The 22609-nt window shown below is 39.2% G+C and overlaps 1 protein-coding gene across 1 annotated transcript; it reads right to left on the bottom strand.

Annotated features, from left to right (window-relative positions):
• Positions 1-446: 446 nt before the first annotated feature.
• LOC144021799 (cell adhesion molecule CEACAM5-like) lies at positions 447-22227 on the bottom strand. Its single transcript, XM_077525944.1, has 19 exons — positions 22137-22227; positions 21681-21797; positions 21404-21447; positions 21180-21253; positions 20478-20873; positions 18600-18869; positions 17046-17300; positions 15823-16095; positions 15454-15741; positions 14849-15136; positions 14469-14732; positions 12824-13111; positions 11288-11557; positions 1802-1831; positions 1519-1594; positions 1333-1386; positions 1172-1220; positions 971-1062; positions 447-883 (listed from the first exon to the last, which is right to left on the bottom strand). Exons 4-19 carry the CDS (start codon positions 21226-21228, stop codon positions 796-798), a joined length of 3030 nt encoding a protein of 1009 aa, XP_077382070.1. The 5' UTR covers positions 21229-21253; positions 21404-21447; positions 21681-21797; positions 22137-22227; the 3' UTR covers positions 447-795.
• Between the last annotated feature and the right edge of the window lie 382 nt (positions 22228-22609).

Genomic DNA, 22609 nt, shown 5'->3' with positions numbered 1-22609 from the left:
TAACTTTTGCTAGCTTAACAGATAATGTAAAGCGACAGGCACCATCTAGTGGCCGCATAGCAGATGTGATTTGTCTGCTTAAAAAACGTTCATCCTTCTGTTCACGCGCATCACCTCCCATGTTTTTTCCCCCCTCACCATCTTAAATATAACAAATAACATTAAATTAATTAGCAAAAGTGTCTGTGCATGATAAAAAGTTAAAAAAAAAAAGAAAAAAAAAGGCACAATTTAATAAACGATACGTGGGTCAAATCTGGGGCAAAATTTTGTGATTTCCTCTTTTTCATTATTTTATTAGATCGAACCTTTGTGGAACCTTGGAAATACAAGCTTTTATATTTTATAGCAAATGTTGTCCTCCCACAAGTCCCTTTTGCTCTCTCACACTTTAAGCTAATCTGCAATAAAATGTCCTTTAAAATTATTCAGAAAGAAGCCACGTGTTTGCTTGAAGACCTTTATTGCAATTTTATTTGCACAAATCAAAGAATTTGGCTACATGTGTATTTAGCCTCACCACAATGTTACAAACATCTGCTAGCTTAAAGCTAATGTACAATGCCAACAAAACAAGCACCTATAAATTTTGCCACAAGCATAATGTCACGATATTGATCCTGTGCGGAAAAACATCATCAACTCTTCACATAATGTCTTTGTACTCTACTACCCTCTGGTGGTCAAGGCGCGCACACCAGTGCGAACAAGTTATAAAAATGATGATAAAAGTTACTTTAAAAGGTCTGAGATCAGATTGAAAACCCCATATAATTGTCTTCCTCACTGCTGTCGTCACTCGCACTCCGCTTGGGCTGCTATGCTCACGTATGTTCCTTTTTTGACTTGCTTCCCTTTAGGAATAGCCAACATGGCACATTTTCTTTCCCAAAAAGACATACAGGATGTCATTAAAATGTCTTCATACATGTTTGTTTTTTTTAAAACATTAAATAGATTCAATTCTCACCCATGTTGATCTTGTAGGGAAGAATCAGGTAAAGGGTTCTCCTTGGCGGGTTCTTCCTGAACCTTGTTGGTTGCTGACGGATGTCCAATGTCCTGATCAGGACAACCAGAGCAGAAAATGTACTTCATTGATGTGACAGTGGATGCAGGAAGTTTGTTTTATTTGACTTCAATATGCAAATGTGGATGACGAATGACTCACCTTCCCAGCAGAGAAAAGGTTGATCATGCTGTAACTGAATTTGCCAGCACTGTGGAAGAACAAAAAAAAACATACAAAAAAAAAAACATACAAAAAAAAAAAAAGGCAAAACAATGCGAGGCAATATCTGATATGCATCAATGACGTCGACGGCGTCTCACGTGTTATCTGTGTTTTTGGTCTTGACAAATGAGACCCCCTTGCATCTTCTCTTCCTACATGTGAGTGAGAAGTTGCTTTTAATGCATGGTGACAACAATAATCAGGTAACAAATAGCAAAAAATAAAAAATAAAATACCCCTCACATTGGTAACAAATAGCAAAAAGAAAAACAAAAAAAACTCACATTCTCCACATGAAGATGAAAATGAACACCAGGATTAAGATTGTGCAAACAGCAGCCAAGTACTTCAGAAGCCAAACTGTGGGGACAACAGAAAGACACATTAGCCACCTAATATGGATTTTTTTTTGTTTTTTTTTGGTTATTTGGCAGTAGAGACTTGTGTCATATCATTTTCACCAATCCAAGGAAAGTATTTGTGACCTTTGACCCCATTTTACCAATCAAGCAGAGCCAGTCATCAACTTGAGTCATGTATTGAACAGTAGCAGTAGACTCCACCCACCTACGTCAATTGCCACGAGTTCGTTCAGATCTAAAGGACAACATTAAACAATTAATACATGAAGAATAAGAGCATAACAAGTACATCTATCTTATTAAAATAAAAGGACAATTATTAACCTCCATCCATCCATTTAGATAGACTTGTTCGGGTGATACCTGCGTTTAAGTACATTGAAATGTTGGCATTTTCAAAATTACACATTTAAAAAGTATTACAAATCCACAATTGTTTTTTTAAAGGATATTGTATTCATAACATTATTTATAAATCAATCTATAAAAATTTAACGATTGAATATGTTGAATTTAATTTTCAAATATTTTGCAATTCAATTTAATAAAATTAAATTATGCGTACATTTTCAAAATTATACCTTCAAAAAAAGTCACAAAAAAGTATTAAAAATCTCTAATTGTTTTTTAAAAGGATATTGTATTCATAATTATATTTTTTAATCAATCTATAGAAATGTAACTATTGCATATGTGCATTTATACATTGAATTAAATTTTTAAATATTTTGCAAATAAATTTAATAAAATTAAATTCTTCGTACATTGAAATGTTGGCATTTTCAAAATTATACCTTTTTTTTTTTTTTTTTTTTTTTTTTTTTTTTTTTTTTTTTTTTTTTTTTTTTTTTTTTTTTTTTTTTTTTTAGAGCTCAGAATTGTTCATTCGGTAGTCTTACCGATTCAACGTCTTGTCATCATTGCTCTTTTCTTTTTTTTTTTTTTTGTGTGTGTGTATGTGTGCGTGCGTTTGCGTGCGTGCGTTTGCGTGCGTGCGTGCGTTTGCGTGTGTGCGTTTGCGTGCGTTTGCGTGCGTGCGTGTGCGTGCGTGCAAATACTTATAAATTTATACTCATTCATTCACCTAAAACCTTATAAATATCCCATTACCCTTCGCCTTAACCAGGTACTTCAGAATCTTGCCAGAGTCGTGAGATTTAAATGGTCAGGAGACCAGAGAAAAGGTCAGAAAAAAAAAGAAATAAAGAGAAAAGAAAGGTAAATCAAAGTGACATCCAGCACCGACCAAACACTTCCTGCCTTCCCCATGATTACAAAATCAAAGTCTTACGCCAACCCCGGAAGCCTCTAAATTCCAGCAAATTTAGCGAGATCTCAAGAGCCCAGAGGAAAAACTAAAGAGAGGAAGGAGGGAAAGATCGATAAGGCAGAGTGAGATCAATAGAAGCCAGTACATCCAATCCATCAAAGTGAAGTCCAGCACCAACAAGACCCCTCCTGCGTGGTTACAAAACCGGAGTCTTATGCCAACCCCAGAAACCTCAAACTTCCAATAAATTGAGATCTCAAGTGACCAGAGGAAAAACTAAAGAGAGGAAGGAGGGAAGGATAGATAAAGCAAAGTGAGATCCACAGACACCAGCACCCACTGATTCAAGGGGCTGTGGGAGGGAGAGGCAACTTCTGTTTGAGTTTCAGTAGATGCTGGTGCGATGGATCTGGCATGCATAAGGACCACCACCAAAGAAAGAAGCCGTCAACCGCGGTCCAGCAAAGCGAGCACCCCCCCCCCCCCCCCCCCCGAAATCCCCAGGCCGCGGCAGCACCAAGGCCACCCCCAAGCCACCCGAGCGGACACCGGTCGGCGAGCCGACCCAGACACCCGGAACACCCCCGCCCCAGCCCCGGCCCACACCCCCGAGCCCAAGGCCGCAGAACGAGGCCCAGCGGGCCCCCACAGCGCCCCACCGGTCCCCAGCCCCCATCCCCCCACGACCCCCCCCGCACCCCACCCAAACCCGCCATCCACCACGACCCAGGCCCCACCACCCCCGACCCCCAAACCCCCGAACACACCCCGACCCCCAGCACCCAACCCCCCACCCACCCATACCTCCACCCCCCCCCCAAACAAGCCGCCCCCCCCCGACGGCCGCCACCCCCCCCCCGCGAACCCGGCCCCCCGCGAGAACCCCCCACCCCCCCCGGAAACCGGCACCGGGCAGCAGCGCAGAGAGGGAAGATGTGCCCACCCCACCTCCAGCCGCGCGAGATTTGCACAGCGGCGGGAGGGGGGAAGCAGAGGAGGAAGCACCAGGGGAGAAGGCGGAACACCAGAACACCGAGCCCGGTGGGGAGAGGCCCCGGTCGTCACGCCAGAGTACAAGTGACACCTAACCCTGTTACTGAGTCCGCCAGCTCGCCGACTGGCGAGCTCTACCCTACACCGTGAATGTGGCCCCACCCAGTGTATATACAAGTGTGTGCGTGTGGTGCATTAAAATTGGGAGCAGGTGAGTCGGAGCAGAGGGAAAAATTTTCCCCTATTCCGACACACCCGTATCCCCCCCCCAAAAAATGAATATGTATATGTGTGGTGCATTAAAAAAGGGAATGGAGGGACAAAGTGGTGGGGCAGGGACACAAATGGGGGGGACCACAGCGCTGCCAGGCACTGCAGTCCATCCCCTCTGATGGCTCCCCGCCCCAACTCACCCCTCCCCTTGGACGTGAGGTGCATTAAAATTGGAGGGGAGTTGAAGGGTGAAGACGGTGTTTCCACCCTTCCCCACCCCACCAAGAAATGTGTTGTGTGCCCTATGTGTATATTTACAAAGTGTATAGTGCAAGCTAGTGAAGTGAGTAAGAGGAGCGACCAGCGGGGCCTCACCCAACCCGGCGGGTGTAGGTGGCACGCCCGCCCCCCAGCACCCCCACCCCCCGCCGCCCCCCACCTCATCCACCCGGCACCACAATGGGCGGACAGCCAGCGCAGCAGGGCTACCGGACAGCCCACCGGCCACCGGAGCCCGCCCGGGGCGCCAGGAGTTATACCGGAGTGGGGCAGGCCCCAAACCCTCGCCCGGCCCCCGGAGCCCGACGCCCGGGCCGGGGAGGGAGCCCCAGGCCCAGGGAGAGGGAGGGGGAGGGGCCGCAGGGCAGACAGGGAAGGGGGGGGGGGCGGGGGAAGCGGGGAGAAGACGACAAGAAGGCGAAAGGGCGGCTGCAGGGCAGGAGGCGGGGGGGGAGAGGAGGAGGGAGGGCGACAAGGGAAAAGGGACCGGGAGGCAGAGGAGGATGGGCGGGAGGAGGCGAGGAGGGAGAGGCGACGGGGGGGAGGAAGGGGGAGGGGAGAGGGAACCACGGGGCACACCGGAGGCCCACCCACCCCGAACCGCGCCGCCGGGCACGGAGCAGCGGACCGCGCCGGGACGGCACCGCCCCGGGCACCAGGGGAAGCACCCCAACACCGCACCCCACAGGGGGCCCAGGGAGCGGCCAAGACGCAACCGCCACCGAGCAGACAACGGGGGGGGGGGGGGGGGCAGAACCACCCCCGCCCGACCACAGGGGACGGCGTCAAGAAAATTGACTAATTAGCATGCAGTAACACCAAGTGTTGATGCTTAGTGCCCACTAGAATTAGATCTTAAGGAGTTATTGAGTATAGTGTCGTATAGTGTGGTATGCTCGAGCCCACTAGCAGCAACTAGGTTCCTGACTATATAAAAATAAAAACAATCAGATACAAAATACCAAATACAGGAGCAGCGAAAACAGAAGTTGTAACGATGTGGTGGCTCTCGTTAACAGGCAGAATCTTGGCAGGATTAAGTTGCCAAATTGAGATTAAAATATTCTATGTACATAGACCATATTTGTTTAAATCTTGATACTTGATTTTTATTTAAGGCAGAGATTTTTTCCATTGAGATATAATTTATTAGTAAGTTTAACCAGTGGTCGATATTTAGAGATTGTTTATTTTTCCAATTGACAAGGATTATTTTTTTAGCAATAGTAAGGGCTATAAATATAGATTGAGATTGTTTACATGGTAGCTCAGTTATTGTTAAGTCACCTAGTAAACACAGTCTTGGAGATAAAGGAAGCCTACAGTTTAATATATCAGCGAGCTTTTCCAAGATTTTAGTCCAGAAATGCAGCACTGGAGTACATGACCATAAAGCATGAAGATAAGTATCGGCAGTGTTTTGTGAGCACTGGAGACAAATGTCGGAGTCAGAGAGTCCCATTTTTTTCATCATATATTGTGTAATATATGTTCTATGAAGTATCTTATATTGGATAAGTTGCAAATTTGTCTGTTTGGTCATTTTAAATACATTTTCACAGATTTGGGTCCAAAAGTCTGGTTCCGGAACTATAGACAAGTCTTTTTCCCATTTTAAAGTCGGTAAATACGTTTTATTTGTGTATAAAAATAACTTATATATTTTTGATATTTTCTTTATTGTTGTTGGAGAAAGCTTTATAATATCTTTAGCTAAGACAGGCAGTTGGAGCGTATCCTGAAGTGTTGGGATTTGTTTCTTAACCATATTTTTAACTTGCAGATAATGTAAGAAATTTCCCTTTTTTATTTCATATTTCTGGACCAAGTTTGTATACGATATAAACTTATTATCTGAGAAAAGATGATGAAGGTGTGTAATTCCTTTCTGCTCCCATAGGCTTAAATGGAACGACTGATTATTAAGTTGAAAGTCGGGGTTATGCCAAATGGGAGAGAGCCCACAGGGCGCCAATTGGGAGTTTGTAATTTCTAATGCCTTCCACCAGGCAGTCAGGGTGGCGGCTATCATTGGGTTTTTAAAACAATTATGTCGTCTTATTGATTTTGTAATAAAGAGTAAATCTGACAGTCTAAGATTATTACAATCCTTCTGCTCCAATTCCAACCAACAGTTAGTATCTCTGTTGGGTTGTGTCCATAGCACAAGATATTGTAGTTGATTAGCTAGATAATAGTACATAAAGTTTGGTGCCTCTAAACCTCCTTTAGATTTACTTTCCTGAAGAGTAGATAGACTAATTTTGGCTTTTTTTTTATTCCAATAGAATTTTATGATAGCAGAGTCCAGCGATTGGAACCAGTTAGACGTAGGTTTAAATGGAATCATTGAAAATAAATAATTAATCTTTGGTAAAACTTTCATTTTTATAGTAGCTATCCGTCCTATTAAAGAGATCGGAAGATTATTCCAGCGCTCCAGGTCACTACGGATACTATCCAATAATGGTGAAAAATTTAAAGAAGTTAATTCAGTTAACTTAGGTGAAATTTTAACACCTAAGTATTTTAAATTACCTGTAGGAAAGGAGTAGTGTGGATCCTGACTTGTAGGATTCCATGAATTTTCTGTAATAGGTAATAATGTTGATTTTGTCCAGTTAATAGAGTAATCTGATAAGTGAGAGAATTTAGTTATTAATTTAAATGCTTCCCCTAGCGAGATAGCAGGTTCTTCTAAATAGAGTAATATATCATCGGCATATAGATTAATTTTATGTTCTATTGTCCCGGAGTGGATTCCTTGGATCCGTCTATCCTGACGTATAGCTAATGCAAGCGGCTCAATAAATATAGCAAATAATAAAGGAGAAATTGGGCACCCTTGTCTTGTTCCCCTTTGTAAAGTAAAACTCTGTGATGTAATCCCATTAGTAGTAACTGTAGCTTTAGGAGAATCATATAATATTGAGACCCATTGAATGAATGACTCCCCGAAGCCGAATTTATTTAAGACAGCAAAGAGGAAGGACCAGTTAACTTTATCGAATGCTTTTTCTGCATCCAGCGAAATAACAACTGCCTTTTTATCATACCGCTGTGACATACTAATCAAGTTAAAGAGTCTCCTAATATTATTAGTAGAATGACGACCTTTAATAAAACCTGTTTGATCACTATGAATAATTGTCGAGATTACCGTCTCTAATCGAGATGCCAAGGCCTTAGCGATAATTTTAATATCGGTATTAATTAGTGATATCGGTCGGTAACTTGACGGGAGGGTAGGGTCTTTTTCTGGCTTTAATAAAAGTTTAATTGCTGCTATATTCATATCTTGACGTATATCACCTTTACTTTTAATTTCAGTTACTACTCTTAGAAATAATGGAGCAAACATTAACCAGAAATGTTTAAAAAATATAGCCGGAAAGCCGTCTGGACCAGGTGCTCTGCCATTAGGCATACTGTCTAAAGCACGATACAACTCATCTATAGTAAGCGGGGTATCGAGAATATCTTTATGTTCAATAGATAACTGAGGTATATTTAAGCTGTTTAGGAATTCCTCAATATATTCAGGGTTAGGTCTATTAATTTCTGTGTATAGATTTCGATAATAGTTATAAAAAATATGGTTAATTTCTTCTGGTGATTGTGTGCATTCACCATTTATATCTTTAATAGCCGTTATAAGAGATTTTTCCCGATTCCGTTGAAGTTGATTTGCCAGGAATTTACCTGATTTATTATTATGTTCAAAATTATTATATCTCAACTGTTGTATTATAAACTCTGTCTTTTTAGATAACATGTTATCTAACTGTATTTTTATATTCTGTAGTTCTATCCATATTTGATTATTTGGGTTTAATACATATTCATCCGTTAGTTGTTTAATTTTATCTTCCAGGTATTTTTCTAATTTTTGATCCTGTTTCTTTTTATAAGTTGAATATGATATAATTTTCCCTCTAATTACCGCTTTCCCTGCTTCCCAGAGAAGAGATGGAGATATATTTGGAGAGTCATTTATTTCCAAAAAATCTGCCCACTCCCTTCTAATAATTTTATCAAACTCTACGTCTTTCAGTAATGAGATGTTAAAACGCCATATCGGGGGAGGTTTAAAGGTAGAGTCAATTTGTAGAGTGAGGGAGACTGGTGCATGATCACTTATAATTATAGAATGTATTTTTATAGCAGTTTTATCAACAATAGAATTATTTGTAAGGAAAAAATCAATTCTTGAGAATGATCGGTGCACAGCAGAGAAGAAAGTAAATTCCTTCTTAGTTGGGTTTTGAAGTCTCCAGCCATCGCTGAGGCCAAAATCCTCCATATATTCATCTATTACTTTAGCGGATCGTAATCGCCTTGTATATATCGTATTATTAGAACGATCTATTAACGGGTTCAAGACCGTGTTAAAATCACCTCCAATAATAATAGTAGAATTTGTTGCTAAATCGAGTAACCGAGAGAAAAATTCATGGAAAAAATCAGGGTCATCATTATTTGGGGCATATAAATTACCAATTGTATATACTTTATTAAATATAGTTACCTGGATAATAATATATCGGCCCTCTAAATCTGTTACTATATTATTTAGAGTAAAGAATAAATTCTTATGTATAAGTATAGAGACACCTCTTTGTCTACTATTATAGGAGGCAGAGTAAACTTGACTAAAATTTTTATCTATAAATAATTTTTCTTCTGATTTTTGTAAGTGGGTTTCTTGTAGGAGACAAATATCTGCCTTAAATTTTGAGAGATGGTCTAAAATTTTTATTCTTTTTGCCTGGGAGCGAGCGCCACACACATTCCAGGAGACCAGAACTAATTTCTGCATACAAGCAATATAGACTCAGTCTTATGTATACATCTATATAAGCTGCTTATTAATATTAACATATTGTAGGATAGCAAAAGAGTAATTAGGCAATTTATATAATTTATATAAAGAGAGAGATAGCAAGTAGATATGTATAATAGTGAAGAAACGTGGGGGGAAGTGAGTGTGAAGGAAATCTGTGGGGGATTCAACATAACAATACACCAGTAAATGGTGACCTAAGCGAGATTATTATTATTATTATTAATTTATTTTTTTTAAGAATATATTTCTATATTATTATTATTATTATTATTATTATTATTACTATATAGCCTATGCATAATATAAATTCATATTCTATTTCGTAACCCATTATCCATACATATACATACATATACATATACATATATATACATATATACACATATACATACACATACATATACATATACCTACGTCAAATAATCACACAATGCTCGGCTCTACCAATTGTCAGTTAGAACAGCCAAGGGGTCGAGGTTGGGTTTCGGAATAGCTGGCCGTCGATATATAATTTATCAACGACCAACGAAGTCCGTTTACCCTCCTGTCTATTTTGTTTCATGATAGGAAACAGTACTTTTCGCCGCTCGTTTATCTCTCTTGGGAATTGATCATTCATCCCGAAAGATGTCCCTTTGAGCTCCCGTCCTTTACTTTTTACCAATTCTTTATGTTTAAAATGTTCGAACTTAGCAATAATAGGACGGGGCTTATTGCCCTTACGAGCTCCGAGCCGGTGTACACGGTGAAAAGAGATATTATTTACCGTCTCCTGTGGGATCTTTAGCGATGATGTCATGAATTTTTTTATCTCACCCTCTGGATTATCTGGAGAATTTTCGGATATACCTGAGAATATTAGATTTTCCCGCATACTACGGGATTGAACATCTAAGACCGTTTCCTTTAGCATTTTATTTTCCTTTTTAATCGTCTCCAACTCGGCTGTGACAGCGACGAGAGAGGAGCGTAGCTCGGAGTTATCGCATTGGAGATCGCTTACCTGTTGGCTAACGAATTCCAAACTTGCCTTTAATTCTTTGACGTCCTCGCGGATAAGACAGAGGACGTCAAGTTTTTTATTTATGGAATCCAGCATACTCACCGATACGTCGGCGGTTGCTAAATCGTCCGTGTCTGTTGACGAGTCATTTTTCCTTTTTTTTTTCGAAGGATTATCCCGACTAACCGCCGGCTCATCCATCGCGCAGCTATAAAAATGATCGTCAATAAAACGTTCGAGGTCGTCCACACTGGATAATATTTCCGATCTTTCTTAGAAAAGAAAAAAATCGAATTTATCTAATCATTAAATTCGGGTTTAATTAGAAATATAAAGCTAATTCTATTTTAGCAACAGAGCGCCGCCATGTTAGATTTTCCCAGTCTCGCTACCGGTCACGCGATAGTCACAGCATCTCGCGATGGGAATTGTAGTTCCCCTCAACTTTACTATTCCACTATTCAAAATTATACCTTTAAAAAAGTAAGAAAAAAGTATTCAAAATCTATAATTGTTTTTTAAAAGGATATTGTATTCTTAGCTATATTTTTAAATCAATCTATAAAAATGTAACTATTGCCAGTTTATACATTGAATTTCATTTTCAAATATTTTGCAATTCAATTTCATAAAATTCAATTACTCATGTTATTTTACACTAACTTTATAATTGTGTACAAAGCCAACTATAAACATGGTTATGCATCCACACATTTGTAAATTATTTTCAAATTCTGAATTGAATTTAATCATACAAATCTAAGCCTACTGTTCTTTGATGGCTTTAAATATTTTTTATATATTTTTATTAATTCATCATTATCATTTTCATTTATTTCAGGCAATAGTGTACATTTGAACACAGCAGCAACAAATCATACTGTAGTTTCATAATATGAACAGAAAAAAATAAATAAGAGAAAATAGAGGAAATGAAATTAATTTAATTAACTAATTAAATAAAGACAACTATTAGTCCAAGTGTTTTTCATTTTATCTAATGACAACAGTATTAGAAAGTATATTTACTTCTCCATCTAATTGTATTGCGCAACATTTGCGTTGCAATGTGAAGATTGAAACTCACTCTGCATCTTGACCTCGACTGGGGGTGAAGAGGCCGAGCCCACTTCGTTGGTGGCCGTGCAGCCGTACAAGCCGGCGTCGGCGGGCGCGAACGACGTTATGGTCAAATTGTGACCGCCGGAGAAGTTTTGCGGCGTCGCGTCGTTCGCCTTCCACCACATCACCGACTCGACGGGCGGGTTCGAGTCGGCGTCGCACTGCAGCACCAACGTTGCGTTTTCCGCCACCACCAGAGAAGTTTGAGATGTCACCGTCACATCTTTGGGAGCATCTGACATAGAAATGACAAAAGCATTCGTTAACTGTGACATCTCAAATATTTGCTACACTAAAATCTATTAATCATGTTCATACTGCATAATGTTAAATCGTAGAGACTGACGATTCTTCGCATGCCACATAACTAGACAAATAACATTTTCCCACCAGAAGTTGCTGTCATTCAAATAAATGCCTGGCCTCAATCAAAATGTGTTCATTTATGCATTGAATTTTATTTTGCTATTCAATTTCATAGAAATCACAAAAGAAATGGACTTCCTGTTTTTACGCCACAAGGTGTTGAATTTTGACATTATGGATTTATATACGTCGCTCATAAAACCCAAAAACTGTATGCCCCAATTAGGACTGTCTCAAAAATTATTACAATTTTGAATATTCCGCAACATTTCTCATAAATTGTCTGAAGTAGTAAATTTCTTACCACCCTCAAATTGATGTCCAACTTTTTTTCATGGAGGTTTTCAACATTTTTTCATTCCATGCCTCAATAAATCAAGTTTTACTCCACAAAATTTTAACGTGTTTGGATTATATTTAGAGTTCGTCCTCAGAAAACACAGAAAACGTCAATAAATACAATAAATTGTTGCCTCTACTCTAATTGGTGCTTTATCTTAATCATATTTTTCCTGCAATTATTATTATTTTTTTTTGCATGCCATGAGACAAGTTTTTATTCCACTGTTTAATAATTTACATTATGTATTTATTAGGGGTGTAACGATATCCAAACATCACAATACGATATTATCACGATACAATAATTATTACGATTACAAAAAAGGTCACACCCCTCCATCTTACCATTAGCGTGGATTTTAAACATAGAAGGGCCAAAACATGCCTTATGAAAATTAAACTGCACTACAAAACTATCCACCAGAGGGTGCTAGAACTGCACAAATGGAAATCAACCTGACTTTATTTAAAAGATGTACTGCCTTCAATATCGTGACATTACGACGACGATATGTGGCAGTTTTAATTTTAATATCGCGATATCACGATATTTTCGTTATCGTTACATCCCTAATATTTATACTTCGAAATATAATTTATAAATGACCAAAATCTCCACTATATATCAAACTTTAAAATGTTTTTACAACCATCCTAAATAGTGGTTTCTGCTCCAATTGATAATTTAATAAATATTTTTATTCCATGGACTATGCAATTTTTCACATCACTTAAAAAAATGTAATCCCCATTTCCACGTGCTGTATTGTTTGCCGAGTAAGCAATGACTTACATGTGACTTGCAAAGTCTTTTGCACGCTTCCTATTCCGAAGCCGTTGTCAGCCTCGCAGATGTAAACGCCGCTGTCGGCCGAGGTGGCGTTGAAGGTGTGCGACAGCGTGTTGTTTTGAACTGCGTCGCCATGGGAACTAGCGCCAGGCCACTCGGACGACGTCTCGCTGGACACTCTGGTCAAGGTGAGGTTGGCGAGGAGGTCGCTTTCCACCCAGCAGAGCATGGAGACCAGCTCACCTTCTGCCACTTTGGTGGCCATGGACAGCACCGGCTCAGGCGGAGCGACTTGGGAAAAATGTGACATTTTAACTTTCAAATATTTGTATATATTTTATTCAGTAATAGACAAATACTTGAACTATAGTCATTTAACTTGCTTTTGTATTGGACTTACACTAGTCTAAATACAGCATTCTGGTTCATATCATGTTTGAGGAAGGAGAATAAAACAGCAAAATCCATCTCAAGGGGCGGCCATTTTGTCATCAAATAAGCTCGTGCCCTGAGTAGATCTCCATATTGAGTAGTATTAATTTTAGCAGCCATTTTTAAATTTAGTCTCAGTTTTTGTCCAGTTTCAATCATGCTGGTTAGTTTTTAACATAGTTCGTCAACCTTATCCCGTTTTTATTTAGTCCATTTTTGTCTTATTTTAGTTCAAGAAAACATAACTTTATTCGTCTGGTTTTAATCAACAAAAACTGTCATTTTAGTCTACTTTTAGTCAGGATAATCATTTAACCCCTGTATATTTTTTTGTCAGCAGATAGTTTTAGATCAGAAATGTTTAACATTATTTTACATAACATTTTCTCTCATCTTTAAAAAAAAAATAAAATAAAAATAACAACTTGACACACAATTACAGTAAATCAGCAAGTGGCTACTATGGTTCAGTGCTACAAGCTAGTAAGTTAGCCAGCATTAGTTAGCGGTTGGATTAATATTATTGTTGCAACGTTACAGCCGTTGGATTAATGTTACGTTATAACTATAATTTCCTTTTTTTTTCACCATGAATCCACTTCCTGTCTGTCTCATGTTTGTGCATGTTGCACTCGTTAACTGCAGATTTGAAATGGGGTGTGTCACTGTGTCACATGACAACAGCGACAGATTAGCAGAGACAAGATTCTACAAAATCACATCATTTTCATCTCGTTTTTGTCCATGAGCTAAAATGTCCAGAGATTTTAGTTCTGTTTTTATTAAGTTAAGTACTTTTTTATTTTTACATATTTTAACATCCACACCCAATAGCATTGGGGGCATAGTAAAATTTTATTTTTTGGGAGGAGCCCCAGTCTGCTAAAAATGTAACTATTTATAATTGTTAAATATATGTCATTTTTAAACGTAATTTAGGGGTAAATATTATCCTGTTTTTGTATTTAATTATTTGCTAAAAATTTGACAGTTAAATATCCATGTACATAATTAAATGTAATTTCAGCACAGAGCTAGGTATTTATTTATTTTTAAATATTTTACATAAATGATATATCCATTTAATTTTGGGAATTAAAAATAAAATATTTACATTTGATTTATCACATTTATAACACACCAGAAGCAAGTTTACTGATCCAAAAATTGTTTTAAATGACTTTTTCCTTCTTAGCACATTCAACATTGAACTCACTGTGAACCTCGACCTTCACTGGGGGTGACGTCGCCCACCCCAACTCGTTGTTGGCCGTGCAACTGTAGATGCCGGCGTGGTCGGTCGTGACGGGCGTCACGATTAAGGCTTGTTTATTCGTGCCATTTTGGTACAGCGAGTCCTTCCACCATATGACTGACTTGATGGGCGGGTTCGAGTCAGCGTCACACTGCAGCGTCAACGTGGTGTTTTTGGTGACCACCAGGGACAGATTACCTTTTACTGACACGTTTCTGGGAGCATCTGATAAACAGGTAAGAGGGTCAATTATTTCATAGAAGACTGAAAAATTAATCATGGCTTCACCCTAATTGATGCCATACTTCATTTCGCCCCGTTTTGAGTAAATGACGACTCACATGTGACTTCCAAAATCTTCTGTGTGCTTCCTCTTCCTTCAGTGTTGCTGGCCTCACAGGTATAAACACCGCCGTCTGTCCAGGTGGCCTCGAAGACGTACAAGAGGACGTTGTTTAGTGCCATCTCACTAAGGACAGTTGCGACAGACCCCATGGACGACTGGTCGCGGGCCGACCATGTCAAAGTGAGGCGGGAGAGCGGGACGCTTTCCGCCGAGCAGCCCACGGAGACCGTCTCGCCTTCGGTGACCTTGTCGGGCATGAACAACTCCAGGTTTGTCGGACCGTCTTGGATCAAGAAGAGGCAAGAAAAACAAGATTAGAAGGGCAAAGCAAATTAATCAAGAGTTAGTAAACAAGAATTTATAAGAATAAAAATGTGGTTTGATACAAATAAGTTATTATTAAATCTGGAAAAAACAAACTATGGTTTTCAGTAACAGATGGAAAGATACTGGTGCTTGGATTTTGTTAGTCATCTCTACAAGCAGCCAATCATATTGTAGCCTTACAAAAACTTCCATAAACTGAAGAAAACCTCATAGAAGTCCGCGCACAGATTTCTGTTGTCTTTTCAGGATACAGACATGAGTTTAGTGACTCACACAAGACTTTGATGCACAGCCGTTCACTGACGTCGCCCTCATCCAACGCGTTGGTGGCGTTGCACATGTAGCAAAAGCGATCACTCGGCCGCACCTCGCTCAGCTGCAGGTGTTCTGTGTTTTCCGACAATGTTTCCAACAAGCGGCCATCTTGGCTGAACAGCTTCCAGGCGTACTCGTACGGCTCAGGGTTGGCGTCGGCAGTGCACTGCAACGTGACGGATGTGCCCGCTTTGACTTCGGTGCTGGAGGAACCCATGATGGAAACGCTGGTATTCCGTGGAGGGTCTGCAAAGCGTTTGAGGTGGGAAAGGTGTAAACACGTTGTCAGCATGATAGCAGACGGTGTCCAAAGATGCTCGTACTCACATTGCACGTCGATGAGAAGCTGGGCCGATGTTGCGTACATGTCTCTGTAGGTCGTGTTGTAGGCAACACACTTGTAACGTCCCTTGTGCTCAGGAAGCACCGGCGACTCTATGTACAGGGGGTCTTCCTGGGTCGCGATGGGTCTGTCGTCTTTGTACCATGTGAAGGTGTCGGGCCACGGGTTGCCTCTCTTAACCAGACAGGACAGCGTCCAGTTGTCTCCTTTTTTCAACCTGGTCCCGCCGCTGGAGCTGATCTCAACAGTGGGAGGGTCTGACGAGACATTTGTGTTAGGTGTGAATGTCAACGGACAGATGAGTTTTTACGTTGTGAGTAGGGGAGAGTGAGGTAATTTGTGCCAAGAGGAAAGTAGTTCCACCCATTATTTAGAAAACCATAGAAGAAGTTGGTCATGTGACCACATATAAGAGACATAAATTTCGCTCATCCGGTAAAAAAGGGAGACATATGGCTTGAGAGGTAAGCACATATAAGTTCAAAAAACATTTTTTTACCCTCCAAAGTAAAATTTCTATGATCAAAGACGCATTTTCAGCAGTAAAAAGTTTGTATTTTGTCCAGAATGAATTGGATAACTACATTATTTTTCTGTATACAATTAATACCTTTAAAAACGAATTTTTCCCACTTGCTGTCAACTGAAGATGACATCACCTGTGCTGAGAAAGTCAGTAACGACCAATCATGGCTCACCTGTTTTCTGGGTTTGGTCAGCAAACTGAGCTATGATTGATCGTTAGCTACTTCCTCAGCACAGGTGATGTCATCTTCAGTCAACAGTAAGTGAGAAAAAAAAATTAGTATATTTAAAAGGATTCATTCTACATTAAAAATAATGAAGTTATCAAATTCATTGTAAATGGTGGGCTTGACTTGACTAATTTGTGCCAAAGGACCTGGGTTATTCACTATATATTACTTTATTGTATTGTATTGTTGTGGTATTCTTACATTTGACCACTAAATGTTCCATTTTTAATTTGTGATCAAAATTCATCATGTCACCAGAAACAAAAGGAAGACAGACAGGGTTTCAACTCCTTTTAAGGAGTTAAAATAAAGTATACTATATGAACATATTTTAGTTGGAAGCATTCCTGTAATCCCGTCACGTAAAAAGACACTTTTAAGTAAAAATTGCCACTATTTACCCTGCTCTCCCCTATGTGAATGGACAGGGACAAGAAGGTGAATGGACTCACATTTGACATCAACGGCAAGAGTGGACTCGTTGCTTCCCCAGTCGTTTGTGGCAACGCACTTATAGTCTCCTTCGTGCTCGATGCCGACGGATGGGACATAGAAATGGGCCCCTCTCATCACCGACTCACCATTTTTGAACCACTCAAACTTGGGGGCGGGATTTCCATTAGCAGTGCAAATCAGCATCATGCGCTTTCCTTCTCGGACGAACGTGACGCCTTCAGGGAAGCTTACATTAACAATTTTGGGGCTGTCTGAAATGAAGAAAACAAAAAAATTGATTTAAAAAAGAAAACAAACAAAATAACTTCCAATTGAAAAACATTTTTATTATCAAAATAAAAACCAGCGTGCTTTTAGAAAAATGATAACTATTTTCCATTTGTAAAACTAAAACCACAATTACAGAAACTGTCATTCGTCAATGTCAATATCATACGGGAGCCTTTAAATTTATTTAGGTATACTACACTGACTTTTTTCTATCTTGCGCTAGACAAAAAAATACACCCTTAGAATCCTAAAACTAATAAAAGCCAAACTAAATAGGCGTAATAAAAAGAAAATAATAATAATAATAATAATAATAATAATAACTAATAATAAATAATAAAAACTAGCAAAACAATTTTAAAAAACTAAAAATCAAACCAATAAAAACTATCCAAAAAAAAACCCAAAAACAAATAACTAACCAAACTATTCTAAAAACTAAAACAATAAAAAAAAATCTACATTTTTGCTCTGTACATTCTTGCAATTATTTTAGTGAGCTACTTTTTATTTCTTGATTTTCTCTTCAAATGTATATAGCTCATTTGTAATTGTTTTTAAACAGTGTACATTTACGACATATACGAGATCCCGGATACAAGCGGCCGAAATGAGTTTCCTCCGCAGGCTCTCCCTTAGAGATAGGGTGAGAAGCTCAGTCATCCGGGAGGGACTCAGAGTCGAGCCGCTGCTCCTCCGCGTTGAGAGGAGCCAGCTGAGGTGGCTCGGGCATCTGGTTTGGATGCCTCCTGGACGCCTCCCTGGGGAGGTGTTCCGGGCATGTCCCACCGGTGGGAGGCCCCGGGGACGACCCAGGACACGCTCAAGAGACTATGTCTCTCGGCTGGCCTGGGAACGCCTTGGGATCCCACCGGAGGAGGTGGTTGAAGTGGCTGGGGAGAGGGAAGTCTGGGTTTCCCTCCTGAAGCTGCTGCCCCCGCGACCCGACCCCGGATAAGCGGAAGAAGATGGATGGATGGACAGTGTACATTTAAATCATGTGGAGCACATCTGAGTCACCTCAAAGCTGAATTTCCTTGCCCTTATAACCCTGACACAACAAAAAGATGAGATTTATATTTGGCAACTACAGAGTGATACCATCCTGGGCTTTCGGTGTTCAAAAATGTGTTTTTTAATCTTAATATTAAAAATAGTAATAATAATAATAATAATAAATAGGGGTTTCCCCATTTATTTCACCTGGCTCTTGCTTTTAAGAAACCAAACATGTTTATATTTGCATTACTTCTTCTTTGATTCACTGTAGAAGTACTTACATGCCATATTTAAAGTGATGTATCTCCTCAGGTACTTGTCAGTGTTGCCCTGCGTCTGGCACGCAATCTTCTTGCCATCGTTCTGCCATTTGTTCTCAACTTTGATGACAAGCCTTTTCCCACCATAAAGAATGGGCAGCCGGAGATCGTCATCCAAAAGTTGCTTTTTTAGAGGACATGTGTTCGAGAGAGAGTAGCAGTACACAAGCACGCCGTGGCTCGTAACCGTAATGGTGTCAGGTTGAACAAAACCGATGAGGCACGGATTGTCTGCAAAGAGAAGTCATTGTTATGGAAATAAATGTTTGTTATGGACATCAAACAGTGTTCCTTCACGTTTTACTGGTGATACCTTCCATGCCTTAAATGCCTAAATAATGTTGACTTTTCAGTTTCTCAACCAATGTTCTCTACGCTTGATGCCTTTTGTCCATTTTAACTATTTATTTTTATGCTCTCATACTAGTACTTGATTGATTGGTTTAATGAACATCGAACATGCAATACAAATTATAAAATAAAAGTGAAAGAAAGAAAATGAAAGCCAAAAAGGAAAAGAATTATCAGCAAAGTCAGAATTCATCTGTTCAAAGGGAGTAGGAAGAAGTACAAGAATGTATCTAAGTCCTACCCCCACTAACTTCTATCATGATAACGTACTATAAGTTATTATATTTAATAATATATCATTAAAATAGAAAAATAGAAGCAAATTAGGGGGGGGGGGGGGGGGGGAGAATGGAAAATAAACAGAGCATGCATTTAACAAATATTTGTGTAAGTTGTAAACGCTTACAGAAAAAAGTAAAAGATAAAAGAAATATACAATAATCTTATCACAATATGTTAAATTATTATTTATAACTGATTTACTTCTCATACTATAGCAAACACTATATATTAAAATTTGTAATGTTGGCTGATAGAAATTTATTTTGCTCACGGGATAACATAAAACAATAAAAATAATTGATCATGTTTAAAAAAAAAATGGTTTGATTGTATCATTAAACGACAAAAAAATAATTTGGTGATATGCAGCTCAACTGTGACATAAAACTCAATTTAAAAGGTATTGAAATTAAACAAGTTAGTGATTTTTTTTTAAATTATTATTTCATCATTATCATAATCTGTGCTGCCTTTATAAATGAAAGATTTTCCTAAATAAGAAATGTCCTCATATATTGTACTCTACTCTTGTGATGCACGTCTTGAGAAAATGAACTATTAAATTATAGTTAATTTATGTTTGAAACATGTAAAGTGGACTTCTTGAGGGTAATGTATATTTAATGGAATTTAGAGACAGTCCTCCAATAAATATGACCACATTGGTCGTTTTGAAAATGTGCTAAATTGAACGACCTCTAGCGGCCATGTTAAATAGCGCAAAAATACTAAAGAGAATTTCAATTCCGGTCCACCCGTTGACTGAGCTATTTGTCCAGTGAGTGTTTATGTGTAATGTGTTGACTACATATTTTGTTAAGTGTTGGCTACATGGTAATGGGATCTTTTGTAACGATGTACAACCTCACTGTGCCTTTTCCTAATCTCAACCAAAGATGTACGTAACGTGTACTGTACATGGAAGCCTCATCCTAACCCCATTAGTCTGACATGAATTACAAGACCAGAAATGCACAAAAAGATTGTTCCTGGCTGGTTAGCTCAGTAAGTTAGATGTTTTAGTCTTTTGCACAGAAGATGCGGGTTTGAGTCTCAGTTTTGTATTTTTTCCTCTATTTTAACATGGCCAAGCGTTTATGTTGGAGGACTTGTTGGGATAAAATTTACCATGGTGACCTAAAAACTTTGAACATTGGTGTCCATGTATGAATGATGTCATTGTTTGTGTGCCATTTCTCAACTTGCCTTCCACCTTGACAAAAGTAGACGCCTCTTCCCATGGTGAGCCCTTAGTGGGCTGATAGATAAAACTATAACCGCCGGTGTCACTTTGTGTGATGTTGCACATCAAGGACATCATTGAAGTTCCATTGTGCCAGTGAGAAGGTGTCGAGCCCTGGATTTCGATCCGGCCCACAAAGTCCGGGTGGATGGGCCACACACTTGTGTTGGAGCTGAGAATGACCATACCAACAAACTTGTTCCACGAGGGGCTCCAGTGTGCGTTTTTCATCCAAAACCAGTTGGCAGGCAACCCGTGGAGCCCGCGCTTGGACGTTAGAGTCAGTTCAATGCACGAGCCCTCTTTCAAGGACGCACTTTGGGTCGTCACTTCAAAGGAGATGTCCAAACAATGACAAGCTGTGGCAGATAAACAAACAAGTTTCCGCAAAAGTTATGAAAACACAAAGGCAATTATGATTTTAATTTGCGCTTCTAATACCATTATCACTGACAGATACTAGTCATAGTGCTACTTCCTACACCAGAAACACTAAACACACCTTTGGTGATTTTAACCTGCTTATAAAGAGTTAATATTGATGCCGTTATCACTAATACATTTAGCACAACTGATACAGATGAAAAATGCTCACGTTAGCAAAAAGTATAAAATAATGCATTGAAAAGAATCATCTTAAAGTTGGTTGGAGGCTTGTGGTCTACCTGTCATGATAGACGCCAACAGAAAGAAAATCAAGGTGTGATTCTTCATTCTGCCACAACACCAATACTCTTAGCTGGAACATATACATACATATGCATATACTCGTTCATTACAATCACATAGATCTGAAACAAACCTAAATATTTCAAGAATATTACACACTACAAAGACAAGATGGTCAAACTGATGAAGTTTATGTTGAAAAAGCTGAAAAGAACTCAACTCATAACTTTTTGTTAGGTTGCTGATATTGGAATCAAAGATGATCTGAGGATTGCATGGGAATGACAAGGCACACGAAACATGGTTATCTAAGGAACAGTATAGCTTCCAGTGTGTGTGTGTGTGTATATATATATATATATATATATATATATATATATATATATATATAGAGAGAGAGAGAGAGAGAGAGAGAGAGAGAGAGAGAGAGAGAGAGAGAGAGAGAGAGAGAGAGAGAGAGAGAGAGAGAGAAACATTTTATGATTAATCATTCTCACCTCCCAGCAGGTTCTGCAGTCTTGACTTGACCTGTGACTATGCTTCTTGAAAGTGATGACTTGCAAGCCAACTGCAACATGTGGGAGGGCAACATGGCTCTTTCATCCTTTAATTCACTGCACACATGACAGGCAAAACTGAACACTTTCATCAGCATCAAAACCACTCATGGAACACCTTATGTTCTGACTGAAGCTTGTCATGGCCAGTTGAAGCCTTCTGAATTCGAAAAAGACAACGCAGCCAATAAAAATGTTAATTGCGATTGCTACTAAGGTTTATTAGTAAATGTCGGGCCTTGACCCATCATTGTGAACTCTACTTTTGATTGCAATGGCCTCCATTGGCTACCAGGAGGTTGGCTCACTGGTACACTTTTTATCTACAAAACCATTATTGGACTACTGCCTTTTTACATTTGCAACTTCATCACACAGAAAAGTGTTAGTTCTTACCATTTGTGTTCAAATGACATGTTAACCGTTCCATTTGCCTGTGAGTTTGGAAAGAAAAGCTTTTATCTTCTTTGATTCTTCTACATGGAACCTGTTGCAAAAGGAGTACAAATTACACAAATCGCAGACTAAAAATATGTATTTCTTACCATGCTCAGCTCCAATAACATATCACTCAACAATAAAAAAATCAGAACAAAGTAGTAATTTTTCTCACTACCGTTAGACAAATAAAAATTACTGCATGAAGTATTTCATTATTTTTTCCCCCCAAATACTAAAACACTAAAATGAGATGCATAGCACAATTATTTAAACTGACAAGAGAGCAAAACCTCTTCTTGAGTCTCCAAAACTAAACACATTTTCTGCTTTACACACATTTTGCAATTCAAAATGGCATATTTTAAATGCACTGAACACTGAACAATGGAAGACGAGACAGAAAGAGGAAGAGAGGGGGAGAATAAGGT

The sequence above is a fragment of the Festucalex cinctus genome, chromosome 7, assembly GCF_051991245.1.
Source record: "Festucalex cinctus isolate MCC-2025b chromosome 7, RoL_Fcin_1.0, whole genome shotgun sequence".
NCBI lineage: Eukaryota > Metazoa > Chordata > Actinopteri > Syngnathiformes > Syngnathidae > Festucalex > Festucalex cinctus.
This window is presented reverse-complemented; position numbering and strand designations above follow the sequence as displayed.

Excerpts from the sequence above, each read along its gene's own strand:
- LOC144021799 (XM_077525944.1), bottom strand. The coding sequence starts at position 21,228 with ATGAAGAATCACACCTTGATTTTCTTTCTGTTGGCGTCTATCATGACA. Across the intron at positions 16,096-17,045 it reads TCTTGCCGTTGATGTCAAAT|ACCCTCCCACTGTTGAGATC; the intron begins GTGAGTCCATTC and ends ATGTCTCGTCAG. Across the intron at positions 1,595-1,801 it reads ACTCGTGGCAATTGACGTAG|TTTGGCTTCTGAAGTACTTG; the intron begins GTGGGTGGAGTC and ends TTGTCCCCACAG.